The 20,510-nt window shown below is 40.0% G+C and overlaps 2 protein-coding genes across 7 annotated transcripts in view; one reads left to right on the top strand and one right to left on the bottom strand.

Annotated features, from left to right (window-relative positions):
* The window catches only part of GNE (glucosamine (UDP-N-acetyl)-2-epimerase/N-acetylmannosamine kinase), a 326,114-nt gene that overhangs the window by 41,996 nt on the left and 263,608 nt on the right, over positions 1-20,510 (top strand). The gene's annotated exons all lie outside the window — the stretch shown is intronic.
* MELK (maternal embryonic leucine zipper kinase) overlaps positions 1-20,510 on the bottom strand; it is an 88,773-nt gene that overhangs the window by 7,205 nt on the left and 61,058 nt on the right. For all 6 annotated transcript variants that reach the window (XM_081803172.1, XM_006729116.3, XM_081803171.1 and 3 more), the window contains 5 exons: positions 15,457-15,588; positions 9,821-9,943; positions 7,410-7,641; positions 4,264-4,360; positions 3,077-3,245 (listed from right to left, as the gene is read on the bottom strand). In XM_081803172.1, the coding sequence (XP_081659298.1) occupies positions 3,077-3,245; positions 4,264-4,360; positions 7,410-7,641; positions 9,821-9,943; positions 15,457-15,588 (753 nt within the window). The remainder of the gene's footprint in view (positions 1-3,076; positions 3,246-4,263; positions 4,361-7,409; positions 7,642-9,820; positions 9,944-15,456; positions 15,589-20,510) is intronic.

Here is a 20,510-nt window from a genome sequence, read left to right as displayed (position 1 = left end):
AAGTGACCCACACAGTTCAAACCCATGTTGATCAAAGGGTCAACTGTATTTTTATTTTAGTATTTACGTATTTGTTCCAATCTGATTTGGAAAAACATAATTAGCAAAAACTAATCATATACAGTTTCTTTAAAAATAAATTCAAGGGGCGCCTGGGTGACTCAGTCGGTTGAGCGTCCGACTCTTGATTTCAGCTCAGGTCACGATCTCAAGGTTGTGAGATCGAGCCCCGCGTCTGACTCCCCACTCAGCAGGGCGTCTGCTTGAAAATTCTCTCTCCTTTCTCTCTCTCTGTTCCCCCCTCAACTCGTACACACATGTTCTCTCTCTACAATAAATAAATCTTTAAATAAATAATAAAAAAATAAAAATAAACTCGGGGCCCCTGGGTGGCTCAGATGGTTAAGCGTCTGCCTTCGGCTCAGGTCGTGATCCCAGGGTCCTGGGATCGAGCCCCGCGTCGGGCTCCCTGCTCAGCGGGAAGCCTGCTTCTCCCTCTCCCTCTGCCACCACTCCCCCTACTTGTACACACTCTCTGTCAAAAATAAAAACTTTAAAAAAATAAAATTTAAAAAATAAAAATAAACTCAAGTTTTTAAAAAGTTAGCGATCTTGGGGTGCCTGGGTGGCTCAGTCGTTAAGCGTCTGCCTTCGGCTCGGGTCATGATCCCAGGGTCTTGGGATCGAGCCCCGCATCGGGCTCCCTGCTCCACGGGGAGCCTGCCTCTCCCTCTGCTTTTTTTTTTTAGATTTATTTATTTATTTATTTATTTATTTGACAGAGAGAGACACAGTGAGAGAGGGAACACAAGCAGGCAGAGTGGGAGAGGGAGAGGCAGGCTCCCAGCGGAGCAGGGAGCCCGATGCGGGGCTCGATCCCAAGACCCTGGGATCATGACCGGAGCCGAAGGCTTAACCAACTGAGCCACCCAGGCACACCAAATCTGTTTTTTTGTCTTTTTTTAAAGAGTAAATATAAAGAAAATGCCAGATAAATAACAGTGCAGATGATATGCCGATATGAAGGTGAGTTAAATGACTGGAGTTTAGGAACCCAGCTTCAAGTTACAGGACCCTCTGTCTGCTGGATTCCCATCCAGGGCTATTTCACCAAACTAAATTGGCTTTGTCAAGATAATAAGCAGAACACTTCTAAATCACAATTTTAGTGATTCCTTTTGTAAAATAAAGAATTAATCCTAATCTATTTAAATTTCAGATTTTTACAGATTGCTTCCTACAAAGAGGGCTTAACTACATATGATTTGCTCTCTTAACAACCTAAAGTGTTCTTTGTACCAGGTACCATCCTTTTAAATTTTCTGTAAGTTTATAATTTTTTAATACAAGAGGTAGGAAGAAAAAAATGAAACTAATTTCCTAAAGCAAGCTCTGCAGTTCTGCAAAAACTTAAAGCATTATAAAGAGTCAAAGATCCGAAGTTAGTCAAGTTTCCAATGTTAGGTGTGTGCTAATTAGGACTGTGGTTCTGCTCCATTGGGGTTAAAATGCTCAACATGGATAGAAACAATGCTACTCAACACTGGAGCACCTTTTATAATAGAGCATTTCATGTTCATCTCACAGAGACAGCTTTGTTTACACATCCCAGCTCTGTGAAGTTGCCAGGGTAGAAATTATCTCGTTTTTACAAGTGAGGAAATTGAGGCAGTCAAGGATAAAATGACTTATCCAAGCTACACAGTACGAAGCTGAGGCTAGAACCCAGGTCTTTTCATTCCCAACCTATATCCTGGAAGTATTAGGGAATACATGGAAAGCCAACTAACACAGCAGTTCCTACTGGAAAATGCATTCGGGTTCCATAACAATTTACACAGGTGAACACTTTTGGCATATTATCCATCAGTATTTGATACTGTTTAGCCTCTCAAAAATGTATATGATTGGACATGTTTCCTTAATTTTACCTAATGTTTTTCAGAGAAATGACACTATGGTTTTCTTAATCCCAATGTCAGGGTTTGAAATATTTCGTAACTGTCTCCATCTAGAGAAATCTTAGAACAAAAGGACAATGCAAAACTTCTCAGTGCATTATACAAGTTCAACAAGGCAACAAATATTAATGGAGAAGTCCTATCTTCTTCCACTTTAACCAGGACATAAACGAACATTCTCCCCTGAAACACACTTCTGCCCAACAGCTCATCATTTTCCTTCCCTAAACCTGCCTAGATTTGCTCTCAATCAGATTCTCAGTGCAAAAACTAAACACAGACCCACTCCCCAACCACAGGGAACATTGCCATCTTCTCTGCCCTCCTTCGCGCCCCACACCTCTTGGGACATGTTTTTCTCACAGCACAGAGCAACATCCCTGCCTGTCTTCACTGCCACTCTACGAGATCCTCAATGACATGGGCTGTGTCTTATTCATACTTTTACCTCTTACTTCCCCCAAACAAACATGTCATTCATTAGATGTCTGAAGGAATGCTGAGAGAATCCGAAAGAGTAAGAAGTATTTTATATCCACTAGTAACTTCTTTTTCCTTTCCTTTACCAATATTTACCATATTGTCCACATCACTGACACATTAAGTCTTTTAAAGCGTAACAGGACTATCAAATAAGGTCCAAATCTCTTAGGCCTGTGAGGACCTCTTGGCCTACCTTCCCAGTCTGCTGCTCACTATTTTCTTCACATATACCACATTCAAAGTTCAAATTCACTTCTCATGCATTGAAATATTTTTTGAGGGCCTACAAAGGTATCCATGTGTCAGGGACTCTCCTACAATCAGAGATATGACAATTAAGCTCAAGTACCCATCCTCAAGGCAGCTCTCAGTTCCCCATCTATACCCATGCTTCCCCACCTCCATGTTGCCTCTGTGATTAATCGCTCTGAGTATTTTAATTATAGTTATTTGCTCCTTGAAAGGAGCAAGTATATATAATTTACCTCTGCACTCTCAAAGCCCACTGCATCAAAATGCATAAAATAAAAAATAATCAATTCATTCATTCAGTACTTCTCTTAGAAAAAAAAAAAAAGTCCAGTTAGCAGTCAGCTTCAGAAATCCATATTAAAGAATTCCAGTCCACTTACCTTTAGTCTTCTTGGCCCATCTTTGGCAGAGCCCTTCTTTTTGCTCCTAGTAAGCACAGTGATAACCTTATCCAATCCCCTTTCAAGGCTCCCAAACACTTTGGTTCCTTTTCTCTTTGGAGTATCCTCTACATGTGCTTGGTTGAGATCCAGTTCCACTGAGCGACATCTTAAAAAAAAAAAAAAAAAAAATCCATGAGTAAAGCTGGGCCTCCTGCCAGTTGGGGCCCTCAAAGGCCACTTGAGCATGCCAAGGCCGGACCACCTCACTCCCCAGGGAGTACAAAAGCCATCTCCCACTGGAACATAGTCATCACTCCTCCCCTCGGCCAACTGCCACTTGGCAAAATTATTTTTCCCCTAGCTTTTTTTTTAAAGTCAATATACAGAAAAGTTGAGTGAATAGTACAGCGAACAACCATATATCCTCTTAGATTCAATAGTTGTTAATATCTTGCCACATTTGCTTTCTCTATGTATATAGATAAGTAAATACATTAAATATATGTGCATCTTTGCTGAACCATCTGAAAGTAACCTGACTGAAGATATCATGAGACTACACTCTGAAACACTTCAGCATACATAACCAATGAATAAGGACCTTTTCTACATAACCAAAATACCAACATGACATCAAGAAAATTAATAATAATGCCATAGTACTGTCTAATATCTAGTTCATGGTCTAATTTCCCCAGCTGTCCTCAAAATGGATACTGCTTTAAAAAAAATAGCTATAAAAGACAAGGAAGGGTCACCAATGCTGCAGAACTGTCCATACAAGAGGAATGAGTTTTCTCTGAAGCACCCGTTGGTATCTTTACTATTTGAGTAACTGCTATCTGTTAGTGGATATCTATATTCTACTGGCAGAAGCATAGGAAGAGATGGGCCTCAGAAAGGGTACTATGTGGCTGGGGCCAGGGCCACTGTCTTCCCAGCCTGCCATATGGTAAGGTGCCAGTCCTACTCCTGAGGAGTTTCAGAATTCTACCCCATGAGGAAGGCAGCAGCAATAGCTCCAGGAATGGACACAGACCATCGTCATTCAGCTAGACATTCCTACAGTCTCCAACATAATTTATACAATGGTTTTATACCTTAATGGGGTTTATCATACATGAAAAAAGGAAATCTGGTTACATATACTGAAGATCAAAGAATCTAAAAAACAGAACACTTACCGCCTCTCAGGGCTAATGACACCTATCATTAACTTCTCTGTTCCTGCTGAATTTGTTGGCATTTTAATTGGGGTTTCTTTCAGGCATTGGTTTCTGGCTATTAGAAAAACAAGAAACACAAACCACATGCAGGTGACATATTACGGTTTCAAAACTTCTATCAATAACGCATACATCACTTATTCATTGACTCAGAAATACTGTAATCACTTGGCCAGTGCTGTTAAGGCTCTAATTATTTAAAGAAATGTTTCCATGTGATTTTTATAAAAACAAAATCATTTTGCTTTGCATGTGTAGCTCTTCTTTTTCCTTCACTGCAAAACTGAGGCCATGCTTAATATTATATGACAGATTTAAAGATCATATAAATACAGATTTTATGACTACTGATTCTCCTTTCTATAAATAAGTTGATCTGTATTTATACAAGGATCCAATTTATGCTTTTAAGTGAAACAGTATTGAGAGGTGTTAATTCAATTCCTAGTCCTAGTCAATTCCTGTTAGGCAAAGAGAACAGTCCCTGTGAAGTCTTGACAAAAGTTATTAAACAGCTGTGAGCTTTGGTTATTTTTATATTCCCTATTCTAGAATTTTGTGTTTGATTCTACTAGGGTGTTTGTATCCAGTCCGGACAAATTCGCAATAACAAATCTGGCTACCACTGATTAGTTAACTTTTTGTTCATGATCTAAAAGTTACATGCCCTTTAGAAGTAATAACACTTTATAATAAGTATAGCAAGTTTTTAAAAAGACATTAGAGGTGTTGTTTTGTTTATGACTATTCAGCACTGTTTTCATTGGTTCTATAAGAATAAGAAAATAAGATCACTCATGGGTATCTCTGAAAATAGTTTTCATCTTTGTACACAAAGAGTATCTACTACTATACACAGTTACTCTTCGACAAATTGTCACTAACTGGATTGTACAAGATTCAGTAAAGTGATTACTGCTAATATCAAAAATGACTCAGAGTCAAAGTCAAATGCAAAGCACTAATGGAAGCTATCCATTGAGGCTTCAGCCACTAGCTTCCATAGGTGGCTCTTATGTTTAAAGAAAAATAACCAGGGGCGCCTAGGTGGCTCAGTCGGTTAAGTGTTTGCCTTGGGCTATGGTCAGGATCCCAGGGTCCTGGGATCAAGATACGCAAACTGATGACACTTTAACACTATAAATTCCAAACTATCCATATGTCAAAACCTTCAGAATTACATAAAAAGTTAAAAAACACAGGGGCACCTGGGTGGCTCAGTCAGTTGGACAGCCGACTTGATTTCGGCTCAGGTCATGATCTCGGGGTCCTGGGATTGAGCCCCATGTCAGGCTCAGTGCTCGGCAAGGAGTCTATTGAGGATTCTCTCTCCCTCTGCCCCTTCCCCCAACACGCGCGTGCGCGCGGGCACACACACACACACACGTGCACACTCACACTCTCTAAAAAATAAATGAATAAATCCTTAAAAAAATTTTAAAGCTAAAACACACACACACAGTAACAGAAGGGATATAACCATCAAAGTCTTAAAAAAAAAAAAAAAAAAGCCCTCAATGAGCCAAAGTCCACTTACCTCCCTACCCAACTCCCTGACTCACATAGGATGTTGTAGCTATATTAACAAATAACAGAAGAGAAACAACCCCATTAAGAAAAACTGCAATAGCAGCTACTACTAAGGTGCCACTATATCCAGACTTATCTTACTCATAACAACCCCAAGCAGCCACAAATGCTTATCACACCAAACTAGCCTCACAATTCTGGGGAAAGTATTGTTTGAGTTGATGAACGAGAGAATGCCATTAACATAATAATAGAACTTCCAGTAAATATTCTGACAAAGCTTTTCATACTATCTGTATAAGAAATAGAGCTCTGGAACTGACTATCAGGCCCACTAGTAAACTGGAAGCACAATGGCAGGATGTGATTTAGCAGCAGTTCACATGGCAATGTTTCAGAATTTCGGTTCATGAGGCTCTTAACATAAAACAAGAGTAGGTCGGGCTCCTAGGTGGCTCAGAAAGTTAAGCCTCTGACTCTTGATTTCAGCCCAGGTCATGATCTCAGGCTAAGCATGGAGCCTGTTTGAGATCCTCTCTCCTCCCTATGCCTCTCCCCACTCACACGTGGGCTCACACTCTCTCTCTCTCAAAAAAAAAAAAAGAATATATCACAATTGCTGGGAAAAAGGCCAAAAATGTTTAGGGGTCATTTTAAAAAGTGACATAGACTATATCATGGTAAATAAAACCCCTCAGGCTCTAATTTATTCATTCTTTCATTCAACAGATATGACCCTACCATACACAATGCATTGGGCACCTACTATATACCAGACAATAAACATGGCCCCTACTACATACTATACAATGTTGCAATGAGCATGGCAGACAGAATTTCTACTCTCACAACACTTACTGTCTTAACCGTATGAGACCCAGTACTAGAAAACTGGGTTCAGTCCTAAGCACTGTGTTTTAAGAGGCACGTTAACAAAATAGAATGTGCTCAAATGAGGCCAGCAAGAAAACACTGAGGTGTCATAAAGGAAACAGCTTACATAATTGGTGCTGACTGAGCTGACGAGGAAACCAAGGGCAATGAGAAAGTTGTAATATCCAGACATAGATCTAGATATCTAGAAGGACATCACAGGTCTCACCTGTCTGCTGGGATATGGACAAGAGCAGGATCAGATACCAGAACTGGATATCTACATGAGTAAGAAGGGCTCAGCAGAGACTTTAGCTTTAGCCATGATAAGTGGGGGGAAAGGAGAAAGCAAAGTCTAAACCTGGATATATGACCTTGGGCAAATCACTTGTCTGAGTCTCAGGTTCTTCGGCTGTGAAAAAGGCAGGTGGATGAAATGAGCTCTAATTTGCCTTTTGGCTTTGATATTTATGATGCTATAATTCAACTCTATATATGTGAAAAAGAGAAAAAATATCACTTAAGAAAAATTGGAAATTGACTAATATGCTTTCATTTCAACCAATGCAAATAACACATGATAAAAAAGCAGAAATTTCTGAGAGCAATGCTAGTCATTTCTGACCTGTTATTTTTATTTAGATGGTAAGAAGAATGGAATTTAAAGTATTTTACCAATGATTAGTCCACATAGCAAATACCTTTTGAGGGTGTAGTGTAATGATTTGGTGTAGAAAGTATTTCTCTCTTATACTGGTTCTTATTAACTGGAGTCTTTGGCTCAGGAAATACAAAGCAGTCATCATCCTTTACAGCAGACTTAGGCGTATATACATTCTCTTTGTTCTTTAATTTATTGGCAGATGCTCTGCATAATACTGGAGTTAATGATTTAGATTCCAGACCATTTGATTCTGTCCAATGCTTGGCAAACTGGAAAAAAAAAGTTCCTGGATAAAGCACACTGACGAAGAAGAAAAGTCAATTTCTCTACAATATGCTTTAATCATTTGCAAATTACCTTGCACCATTTTTATTAAAATGAAATACTCTCAAAAGGATATTATTGGCAATATCAGGAAATTTGAAAATGGAATATTCAGTTCTCTGTAGTACATGTAGATCACTTTAGGCTGTTCTATTGACAGATCATTTCAACATGTTTCAGGTTAAATGTTAAACATACCCAGATCTCAGGCAATACTGAGAATGGCCACAAATAAATCCTAAGAATTGTTTCCCATGCCTAGATTGCCATGGTTTGTCTCAACATGTACCAAAAAATAAAAGCTTAGTCAATGATTAGAGCAGAAAAACCATGTTAAAATACTCTAAAAGAAATGTTGGATACTGGGGCGCCTGGGTGGCTCAGTCGTTAACCGTCTGCCTTCGGCTCAGGTCATGATCCCAGGGTTCTGGGATCGAGCCCCACATCGGGCTCCCTGCTTGACAGGAAGCCTGCTTCTCCCTCTCCCACTCCCCCTGCTTGTGTTCCCTCTCTCACTGTCTCTCTGTCAAATAAATAAATAAAATCTTTAAAAAAAAAAAAAAAGAAAGAAATGTTGGATACAAAATATTTATTAATCCTTTTGAATTTATGGTTGAGCTTGCCAAAAAGTAAGGAAAATCCTCAGAGTCCAAACTAAAAAGAGGAGCATGTATCCAGAGATGTAATGAAGGCTGAAACTGTCCACTGCTCTAAGGGCATCTACCTACTATCTCGGAAAACTGACAGCGTGGGTTTCAACAGCCATGGAAGCCCTAGACCTAGAACCAAAGCTCTCAAGAAAAGCCAGAAGGGGCTTTAACTAAAAATGAAAGGGTGAATTAAATATAAATCTGCCTTGGAAAGGAGTTTGGCACAAAAATGTGTCTGTCCTGGCCTTGGCTCTAGAGAAGCAAAAGTCTCCTTTAATAATTTATAATTTCATATAGGTTTGGTAACAAAATTCATACTACCTGCATGGTCCTACCTGCATTCAAGGAAAATATAATCCCTAGCTCTTAAAAAACCATTCCAGGGAATAAAAAAGGAACACATCCCAAATCATTTTAGAAGACTAATATAATCACAATACCAAAATCAGATAAGATTAATACAAAATGGGATGGAATGCAAGAAAAGGAGAAGAAAGCCTTTCACTCATTATTCTACATTGTTCTATATTGTTTGAATGTTTTGCAGGATGAATGTATCCATGTATTACTTCTGTAATAATAAAATTAAAATTTTCAGAAGAAAAAAGTTATAGGCCAATTTCATCTAAGAACATAGAAGCAAAAATTCTAAACAAATTTTAGCAAACTAAGCCCAGCAATGTGTTAAAAAAATAGTAAACTGGGCTTATGTAAAGAACAAAAGATTATCAAAAGGAGAAGAAGACAGATCAGTTGTTTCTCTGAGTTGGGAGGAATATGGAGTTGCCTGCAAAGAAGCATGAGGGAATTTGGGAGGGGCAACAGAACTGTTCTTGATTTTGATGGTGGTTACATGACTGTATGTATACACACAGAACTGTACACTAAAATGGTGAATAATTAACTACATGTAAGCTATACCTCATTTTTGGAATGGGAGAGGGGAGGGGAAGGGAGGGAAGGGGAAGAGGGGAAGAAAAAAAGGACAAGAAAAGCGAAACGAGGAGGAGTAAAGTGCTCCAAAATGGAATCTTGGCTTCCTTCAACTTGGAAATAACTGGCTTCTCTTTCACTCATATTCCAACAATCTCTCATTAATGTTTTCAATGGAATTAGGAATTCATTAGATTTGCAAACACATACACAATACTGCATATTACATGGAGCTACTACACATACTCACATTAGAGTCTAGATGTTTTTATAACTAAGACAACATACACTGCTTTAAATAGTAATACAAATAGGGGCGCCTGAGTGGCTCAGTCGGTAAGCATCTGCCTTCGGCTCAGGTCATGATCCCAGGGTCCTGGGATCGAGCCCCGCATCGGGCTCCCTGCTCTGCGGGAAGCCTGCTTCTCCCTCTCCCACTCCCGCTGCTTGTGCTCCCTCTCTCGCTGTGTCTCCCTCTGTCAAATAAATAAAAATAAAATCTTTAAAAAAAAAAAACAAAACAGTAATACAAATAACCAACCTGTGGTGTTTCAGGAGTGGCCACACCTGTTGATGAACTGTCTCCACACCAGTCATAGTCTATCAACCCAGCCACATAGTTTTCATCACTTGTCGTCATATCTTCTAGACTCAGATTCTGTGACTATTGAAAAACAGAAAAACTTAGAGACAACACCATCATGATTCAATTTTTAAAAGAGTATGTTTGAGGCACAGGGCAAGGCCCTGGAAGCAGAAACAAAGCAGAGATAGTATATTGAAGGAGCTCACCATCCAGGACAGAAAATAGGAAGTCAAAATAATGCTAATACAAATTACTACATAGGAGGGGCGCCTGGGTGGCTCAGATGGTTAAGCGTCTGCCTTCGGCTCAGGTCATGATCCCGGGGTCCTGGGATCGAGCCCCACATCGGGCTCCTGGCTCGGCGGAGAGCCTGCTTCTCCCTCTCCCTCTGCCTCTCCCACTGCTCATGCACTCTCTCTCTCTCTCTGTATCTCTGTGTCTCAAATGAATAAATAAAATCTTTAAAAAAAAAAAAATTACTACATAGGAGAATCTCTTGACTCTCAAATAACATGTCTTGGAACATTTTTACATTATATGCCATGCTATTTAACTTATTATTATCAGATAATCACTGTACCACCAGACAAATAACAAATAAAAAGCTCTGATGGGGTGCCTGGGTGGCTCAGTCGGTTAAGCGTCTGACTCTTGATTTTGGCTCAGGTCCTGATCTCAGGATTCTGGGATCAAGACCTGCATTGGGCTCCTCGCTCAGCGGGAGTCTGCTTTGGGATTCTCTCTCTCCCTTTTCCTCTGCCCCTCCCCGCTTCAAATAAAAAAAATCTTTAAAAAAAAAAAAGCTCTGACAAAGTAGAAAACAGAAGGGAAATGACTTTGAAATATAGGTTTCTTCGTTGTAAGTACATACAGAGTATGCAGCAATTTCTCCTAAAAATAAACTAGCTTTATGAAACATCTCCTGGGGACAGGATATTTGGGGTCCTGTGCTAACAATACCACTAGAGTTAGTTATCTTCCCTCATTCTTCCCCCTCTACAAACTAAGGGTATACTAGACACACCCTAAATCCTAAGTCTATGGAGTATAATCGGATTTTTTTTTATTTCTCCTTCCTTCCCTTCCCCTCAACATCGAGTTTAGCTGGCCAGACAATTTTACTTGAATTCTTCATCTCTCATCATTTACTTTCCAGTCCCACTGCCGTTGCTCTAATTCATGAACACATCTTCTCAGACCTGAACTATTCAAACAGATGGTATGGTCTGTGCCACCAATGTTTCTACCCTCTCAGCCAGAAATGACAGAGTTCTCCAGTTATCATGAACCAGAACTACCTACATGCAGTGCTAGGTGGAGAAAAATACTAAAGCTAAATCTAGGTTCAGTGAGGGAAAGAACAGTGTTGTATGAATGATGGCTGTCATGGGCACTGCAGAAGGGAGTAACAGCACACACACCCCTAACTGAACAAATCTGGATGAATTTTCCAAAATTACAGTCATGCAAGTGACTTATCCTATCTTGTTCAAAAATCAATGGCTCCCATATCTATAGCATAAAGTCTAACCCTTCTGACATGACATTTCAAGGTTCTCTACAATCTAGATCTCGCCTACCCCCAGCTCACTTCCTCCTTCTCTTCCTCTCACTTTTTCCCTACTTGACCTCTCCATCTTAACCAAAGTCTAATGACTGCCAACAGAATATATCAAGCACATTTAGGTGCCTGAGATTTTGCTAATTCATTTATCCTGCCCTGAATACTGTGTTCCTTCTTTTCCATTTTTTTCTAGACTTGACTATAGATCCAGTTTGGGTCACCTATGGTGATCACTCCCTTCCTAAAGCCACTAAAACACACCTCTAGTCCCTTGTTGGCACCAATCATCTATTATTCCAGTGTAGTGCTATCTTTATGTAACTTAACTGTTATAGAGCAAGCATGGGCCTGAAAATGCTAATGATATGTTGATGATGTAGTCTTCTTGTTTTTTTAAGATTTTATTTATTTATTTGACAGAGAGACAGCGAGAGAGGGAACACAAGCAGGGGGAGTGGGAGAGGGTGAATCAGGCTTCCTGCTGAGCAGGGAGCCCGATGTGGGACTCGATCCCAGGACCCTGGGATCATGACCTGAGCCGAAGGCAGACGCTTAATGACTGAGCAACCCAGGCACCTGATGATGTAGTCTTTTATGATTCTTGGATCAGACTATATTATTGTTTCACTGAAAACGCCATCTATTGATTAATAGTTCAGGATTACCTACCTTCTCATAAACAACACCCCAGAGATAAGGGATGATTCTATCAAGGCGGAGAAGAGTACAAAGGAACCCTGTTTCAAGCTTCAATGATTTGCATAAAATCAGAAAACAATCCCAAATTTTATTTCTGCTCCATTTTTTGTCATTAAAATGTCTACCTATCATAAAAATTGATTAAATAACATAAATACCCAAATAATTACATGATCAGAGTCAAAGCTCATTAGTTGAAAAGAAGAGTAAGGGGTGCCTGGGTGGCTCAGTGGGTTAAGCATCTGCCTTCAGCTCAGGTCATGATCCCAGGGTCCTGGGATCGAGCCCCGCACTGGGCTCCCCACTCAGCGGGGGTCTGCTTCTCTCTCTCCCTCTGCCCCTCACCCTGCTTGTGCTTTCTCTCTCTCTCACTCTCACTCTCTCTTATAAATAAAATCTTTTTTTTTTTTTAAAGATTTTATTTATTTTATATGACAGAGAGAGACAGCGAGAACAGGAACACAAGCAGGGGGAGTGGGAGAGGGAGAAGCAGGCTTCCTGCTGAGCAGGGAGCCCGATGTGGGACTCGATCCCAGGACCCTGGGATCATGACCTGAGCCGAAGGCAGACGCTTAACGACTGAGCCACCCAGGCGCCCTAAATAAAATCTTTAAAAAAAAAAAAAAGAGAGAGAGAGAAGAGTAAGTATCTTCCCAGATCTTTTCCATTTGAATACTTCATAAATGTTATAAGCAGATAAACTGAGATCAGGCCAATCCAGATGTAAGAAAATTCAATGGCTTAGGAAAATGTCTCAGGCCTGTTAACTAAGGTATCATAAATGTAAAAATTTAGCCAAAGTTTATTAATAAAGTTTATTATAATTTAATGTGCATAATTTATATATAATTTAAGATTAAAGTTTATTATAAATACAGACTTATCTAATTCCTTTCTGAAACTACCTTGATCAGAAAAAGAGTTCATGATTTTGTGTCCTCCTGGACCTAAAGGTATTCACTTCAGTTTAAAGGGTCTGGCAATGTGGGCAGGATGAGTGACAGGACAATTCATGAAGTCCATGGGTAATAGGTCTGTCTGGGTATGGGGTATTCACCAATCCAATAAAACTCTCCAAGAACAGGCTAGAAAACCAACTCAGGAATGACATTATCTCACTTCGAGATTCCTTTCCATAACAGCTACTGATACTTTTAGTGCTTAGTTTGATTAAGAGATCAACTAGGGAGGGAAGAAGGGACTGGCACGGTCTGGGAAGAACATAAAATCCCCTATATCTGCAGCACATGACTGACAAGTGTCAAAAAGAGATCTAAATGAAGCAGTAAAGGAATTCAGGGGGGTCAGAGGGAGATTCAATACAAGATCATGAAAAAGATGGCTTTTTTTTTTTAAGATTTTATTTTTTATTTATTTTTTTAAAGATTTTATTTATTTATTCATGAGAGACAGAGAGAGAGAGAGAGAGGCAGAGGGAGAAGCAGGCTCCCAAGGAGCAGGGAGCCCGATGCGGAACTCGATCCCAGGACCCTGAGATCATGACCTGAGCCGAAGGCAGACGCTTAACCATCTGAGCCACCCAGGCGCCCTATTTATTTATTTAACTGACATAGAGAGAGAGGGAGCTAGAGAAGGAACACAAGCAGGGGGAGTGGGAGAGGTAGAAGCAGGCTTCCCGCCAAGCAGGGAGCCCGATGCAGGGCTCGATCCCAGGACCCTGGGATCATGACCCACGCTGAAGGCAGCTGCTTAACCAACTGAGCCACCCAGGTGCCCCAAGATGGCTTTTTTTAACAGAGGTTTGAAACCTAAAGAAATAAAATCACTTCACCTACATAGTCATTTGGGCTATACTGGATTCTGTAAAGAGAGCTAACTACCTCTCTCTGAGAATAATAAAAGTACAATTTCCTAGTGCTAGAATAACTTAAATAGCAACCTAAATTAATCAAAGGGAAGGCTTATTGTATTACAAAGTTCCACACCCAGCCAGCAAAGGATTCAGAAGGCAGAATTTTAGATAACAAAGAATCAGACAGAAGACAGAGACTAATGTGAACTCTTAGGAATGACATGGTGCTTCCCTAAATGTAAAGCTTCTCTACCATTCTAAATGCTCATGACAAAGAAAAATGAGACAAAGAAGATAAAAATAGAAAAAAATTATATGGTCACAACAAACTCATACAAGGAATTTGAGTTACATAAGCTCAAAACAAACCTAAACAATCAACATAAATGAGTATCAAAATATTCATTAAAATATTTCATGTTGGGGCGCCTGGGTGGCTCAGTCGGTTAAACATCTGCCTCCGGCTCAGGTCATGATCCCAGGTCTTGGGATCGAGCCCCGCATCGGGCTCCCTGCTCTGAGGGAAGCCTGCTTCTCCCTCTCCCTCTGCTTGTTGCTCCCCCCGCTTGTGCTCTCTCTCTCTCTGTGTCAAATAAATAAATAAAATATTTTAAAAAATAAAATATTTCATGTCATATAAAGTAGAATATATCCTCTTTCAGAAATCTTAGTCCCAACAATATTTAAAATTTTTATCTACAACCCAATAATACGGTATCTTTTAAAAGTACTTGAATATACATAAATTATATAAATAAGCATACTATAAAAAAGACTGGAAAGACACAGTAAAAAAAAAAACCTATAAGCAGTAGGTTCATAGATAAGTTCTATTTTCCTTTGGCTTATCTGTGGCTTAAAATTTTTCTGCAACAATCAAATTACTTTTGTGAAAAACAGAGGGGAGGAGAGGATTATTTCAATGCTATGTTTACATTCAAATTTTTAGAGTTCAAGTTCAGAATTTCCCATTTTCCTCACCAAAAATATATTTTTTATTTATTTATTTAAATTTTATTCTCCCCCCCCCCAAAATATTTAAATCATAAAATGTCTTGCCTCTGGCTCCTTGATACCAGTGGCGTATCACCCATGAATGCAGCAGGCACAAGGCAAGAGCCGTAGGTGTTTGGGGCGCCTGCGTGGCTCAGTCCATTTAGCATATGACTCTTGGTTTCAGCTCAGGTCATGATCTTAAGGGTTGTGAGATGGATCCCTGTGTTGGGCTCCATGCTCATCGGGGAGTCTGCTTAGGGATTCTCTCCCTCTGCCCCTCCCCCCATGCGCTCTCTCTCTCTCTCTCTACATATACAATAAATAAATTTAAAAAAATTCTCCCTCTCCCTCTGCACCCCCTCTTTAAAAAAAAAAAAAGAGCAGTAGGTGCTCACACAAAAAGTCCTAACATTTCTCTCCCTCTGCCTGCAGCTCCCCCTGCTTGTGCTCTCTCTGTCTCTATCAAATAAGTAAATAAAATCTTAAAAAAAACAAAACAAAAACCGTTCTAACATTTACCTTGATGTTTGTGAATGGGGTGGTATTGGCTAGTCCACAGGAAAAAGAAGTAAGTCTTAAACGAACTGGTTTTCCCCGAGCCTTCTTGGCTAGAAGCAGAAGATAGGTAGCGGTGAGGTGATCATACTGCCACTGGAAAAAAGAAAATCAAGTTGTTTAGAAGACTAAAGTTGTTTTTAGAAATAACGTTTTATTTTACATTAATTTTTTTCCATTCAGGAAAAAAAAAAGCAATCCCCTATACCAACTCTCTCTCTCTTTCTCTCACACACATAGTTTCTACTCCTCAGAGGGAACCACTTTTAAATACTTTTAGCTATTTCTTCTTTGTTTCTCCGTTGCTTATACAGCTTTAAATTTTTTTTTTCAGCTTCAGATATTATCTATGAATTTCCTAGTATGGAAAATAAGGATTTAGCTCTACTACAACTCCTTCCTGCCCCATACATTCTTCCTCCTTGCATCCTCCTACTATACTTTTATCACAATTTTTAGTTAAATCAATATTTACACTATTATGATTATGTAAATTAGTATTCACAACTGAATAGGGGTAATATTCAAAATATTTCATTTGTACCCTGATTCTATGCAATTAGAACAGAGGCTGAGAGGTGAGTAGGGTCCTGGGGCATCCCTACCATGAAAATTATTCGACTTTTAATCATCAGGGGAGACTGGAGGAAGGTGCCCAGGGGACCTAAGGGAGGTAATGGACAACAGGGAGGACACTCAGAGTAGGAGTTCTTTACTAATGAGTAGATAAATATTCTAATATCTTTTTTCTTAAGATTTTATTTATTTGAGAGAGAGAATGAGATAGAGAGAGCATGAGAGGGGGGAGGGTCAGAGGGAGAAGCAGACTCCCTGCTGAGCAGGGAGCCAACACGGGACTCGATCCCAGGACTCCAGGATCATGACCTGAGCCGAAGGCAGTAGCTTAACCAACTGAGCCACCCAGGCGCCCCATAAATATTCTAATATCTTAACAACCAGTATGGAACTGCAGCTAAACCACGCGGGGTACTACCCTTGCATTTCCTTCTTTTGTATCTTGGTTTTTCCTGAAGTTAAAAATAAAAAAGAGGCAGTTGCTCGTCTTACTAATTCAACTCCACACTCCCCAGCATTCTTCACCTCCCCTCAGCATGTCCACACACACCAGCTAATCTGTTCCCTCCTCCATTGCCCTTTTGGAGACATTCCACCTGATGTCTGCATTCCATGCTCCACTCTGGACTGGCTTCTTTCTCAACCTACAATTCAACTGCTGGTCTAGGGATTCTCTTCACCTCTATTCTACAATGTATCCCCAGTTTCCCAGATCCTAAATATTCCTCTTTCTTGGTTACTTTCTTGTTTGGGTGGAATATATCCTCCAATAACTTCCTGAGGGTGGATGAATGGGAGGTAAATTTTGTGAGATCCTGCATGTCTGATAAATGACTGCATTCCCACCTCACACTTGATTCTGGTTGGGCCGAGTACAGAATTCTAGGATGACAATAATTTTCACAGTTTTGAAAAAATTGTTCCATGGTCTTCTCACTTCTAGTATGGCTACTGAAAAATCCAGAGTCTTTCTGACTCCAAACCTTTATGATCTTTTGGGGGCTTTTTTTTTGTCCCTGGAAACTTTTTGGATATTCTCTCTCCCCCGGTTTTCTGAAATTTCACCTTGTGTAGATCTATTTTCATCCTTATTTCCAAACCCTGGCTAAGCCCCTTCATTCTTAAAAACTCAGTTCTACTAACTTAGAAACCATCAGTTCTGGAATATTTCTTCTTGTATTATTTCTTTGATGCTTTCTTCCCTTCTTTCTTCTGCTTTATCTTCCTGCAACTTCTATTATTTGTATGTTGGACCTTTCTTACCCATTCTCTTCTATTTGTGCATCTCTTTGTCCTTAGATTCGACTTTTGAGAGATTTTCTTTTAATTGTACTTTCAATCATTTCTACTAACCTCTTTATTTCTGTGGTCATATCTTAAATTTTCAAGAGCTATCTCTTGAAATGTTCCTTTTTAGTCATCTTATTCCTATTTCAAAAAAGAAATAGCTTCTCTTATCTCTGGGAATATTAATTATCACTTCTAGCCATTTTCTTCCACTCCCTGCATTATCTTTTATTCCTCAGTATCTTTACTTTTCTTCCTTCTCCCCCACCTCACCACCCCCACCATTTGTTTTGATCTCTGATTTTCATGTTAGAGGCTTTCCTCAAATGTCTGATAAGCTTTGGCTGCCTGTCCCTAAAGATGGGGAATTATAAAGCACAGTTAATTAAAGGCTCTGTGTATAATTTGAGACTGCTCATCACCTTGGGGGCTTCTCTCTATGGTGAACAGACAGGAAGCTGAACTCCCAACCATTGGTATAGTAGGTCCTCTCTCTTGGCTTTTCCCTAGAATTGAATCTTCCAATATTTTCCCCACCCCCACTGCAAACAGGATAAAATCCTGGTTCCAGCATTCTCAGAGTTGAATAGGGAATGTGGTTAGAGATAGTGGTTCACTACTTAATATGAAGACTGCATGTGGCCATTCATCCATTTCAGAATGGCTCATCACCCCTACCAGAGCTGCGTATGGTACACGAGTTCCCCTTGTTCAGTGTTTCCCATCTCCTGCTGGGGTAAGGAAGAGGTGGCTATCATACAGCACAAGGTAGAGAAAGGAACCTGGGGTCCAACTGCTTCTAGTACAGACTTTCAACCAATCTTCCTGTTTTCCACCCTACTTACTTCCCTAACTTCAGAGGCTCCTAGTACCTCTGATTCCTAAGCCTTTCTGGAGCCTAGGGCTCTAATCAATTTGCTTATTTTCTTTTCCCATTGCAGGCATTTAGCTTTCAGCTTTCTCTGAAGTGCTATGTCAGATGCTACTTACCTATTTTATAGTTCCTCAAATCTTATTGACATTACTTTTGTCTCCTCTTATATCCTCAACATCCTTGTGAATTTTTTTATCTTTTTATCCCTTTATTATTTTAGTGAGGTTTTAGGGAAGGGTTGGATGTAAACATACCTGTTCAATCCACTATGTATAACTGCAAGTTTCTAAATAATGGACTCATAAGACTAGGTGACTCTCTATCCTACAAGAGTGTTAAATTTTAATAATATTCAATAATATTTAATGCATGTATCTCCTCACAAGGCACATAATCCAAAGAGGTCTACGACCAAAAAGGTGTAAATAAAAACTGTTTTTATTAATAAATTTTATCTGTTAATATTTTAGATGGCCACAATCATCATGTATGCTTTGAAATCTATATAATGGACCTATCAATCTAGTGGAAGAAGTATAAAATACTGTGATAAATTATTACAGAATGTTGCCTTTAATCCAGACAGGATGGGTTGGAAGGAAGGGCAGAAAAAGTTTCATAAAGAAGGTACTTGGGAACTGGGTAAAAACTAAGCAGTCACAATCACTCTCCATTATGACAGTCCTACCTTTTTGAAAGAGATGCCATAAATTGATTACAAACAATGGCCCTGAAACAAGTTGCCACTTGTTTATCAACAACAGTATGGCACAATCCAGGCAATGTAAGCAATACCTGGACAGTTTTAGATGGAGTCCTCTAAACCTGCATAGGAGTTTTATAAACTCTAAGCCCTCTTTATCCCTAAACAAAAAGACATCCTTTTAATAACTTTTTTGCCATAGCCACTTCACACTACTCATTACAATTAGATACATGGGGGAGTTATGTGTTCAATAACAGATGAATCGGCACCTTTCAGGTGACGTCAATCCCAAGTCTAACACAACCCATGTCTCCCTCATCTTTTTTCTTTTTTTTTTAAAGATTTTATTTATTTATTTGACAGAGAGAGACACAGCGAGAGAGGGAACCACGGGGGAGTGGGAGAGGGAGAAGCAGGCTCCCCGCAGAGCAGGGAGCCCGATGTGGGACTCGATCCCAGGACCCTGGGATCATGACCTGAGCCGAAGGCAGTCGCTCAACCGACTGAGCCACCCAGGCGCCCCGTCATCTTTTAAGCAGCTCCCTGTTTTGAAAGTCAAATGTCTGAAAGTAAAGCAATAGGTTTACCTATCATAAAGAAGACTCGATTTCTAAAAAAAATTTAATCCCCAGTTACTGTTCACGCAGGCTACATGTTAAAGAACTGCCCAGGCACCTGGGCTGAGGGCAGGCAGTTACTGGTACAGAGCGTTTAAGAAATTGAGGAATGGCTCACTATCCTTCCCCTGACCTTGGTTGTGAGGCCCTCAATCTTTAAACTTCTGCCACCAGAATACAGGGGGATTTGTACTGCAGGGGTGGGGGAAGGGACTGATCCGAATAGGTTCTCATATGCACATGTAACCCTCAATGAAGTCCTCCTACCAGATGACTGGCTGCTCCCACAATTCACAGCCACTCACAGCTGGAAAAATAGGAGGAAAGTAAGGAAAGCAATCAGGTGGAAGGAAGCTCTAGCACCACTAATGGGAGTCTCAAGAGGGCTACGGTGAGATATCTTGAAATCATAACACATATGAAACTCTAACTTCTGCATATAAAAAGCAGTTTAGAGAGCTCATGTTTAGGGGCGTGTGGGTGGCTCAGTCGGTTAAGTGTCTGACTTTGGCTCAGGTCATGATCTCAGGGTCCTGGGATCTAGCCCTGGGTCTGGCTCTGAGTCAGGCTCCGCACTCAGTGGGAGTCTGCTTCTCCCTCTCCCTCTGCCCCTAACCCCACTTGTTCTAGCTCTCTTTGTCTCTGTCTCAGATAAATAAATAAGATCTTAAAAAAAAAAAAAAGAGTGCTCATGTATATGATATAAAAGTGGGAGTTCTAGGAGTCAAACATTTGAGAATAATATTGCTTCTCTCTCTGCACAAAGATCAGCAGCACCATACCAGCATAGATCTCACTAAACTGATCTCTCCCCGTCCAGTCTAACCAGCCCCCAAAATAAAGGCAAAGCTCCCAAAGTGCCAGAAAAAGTGTGACAGACCGTAGATGACCTCAAATCTGGGTCCCCTGAGGCTATTTAAACTGGAAAGTACCAAGTAATTTACAAATAATACATTAT

Source organism: Leptonychotes weddellii, chromosome 14 (genome assembly GCF_054177405.1).
Source record: "Leptonychotes weddellii isolate Sample4059 chromosome 14, ASM5417740v2, whole genome shotgun sequence".
Lineage (NCBI taxonomy): Eukaryota > Metazoa > Chordata > Mammalia > Carnivora > Phocidae > Leptonychotes > Leptonychotes weddellii.
The sequence above is the reverse complement of the archived record's forward strand: the minus strand, read 5'-3'. Positions and strand labels throughout refer to the sequence as shown.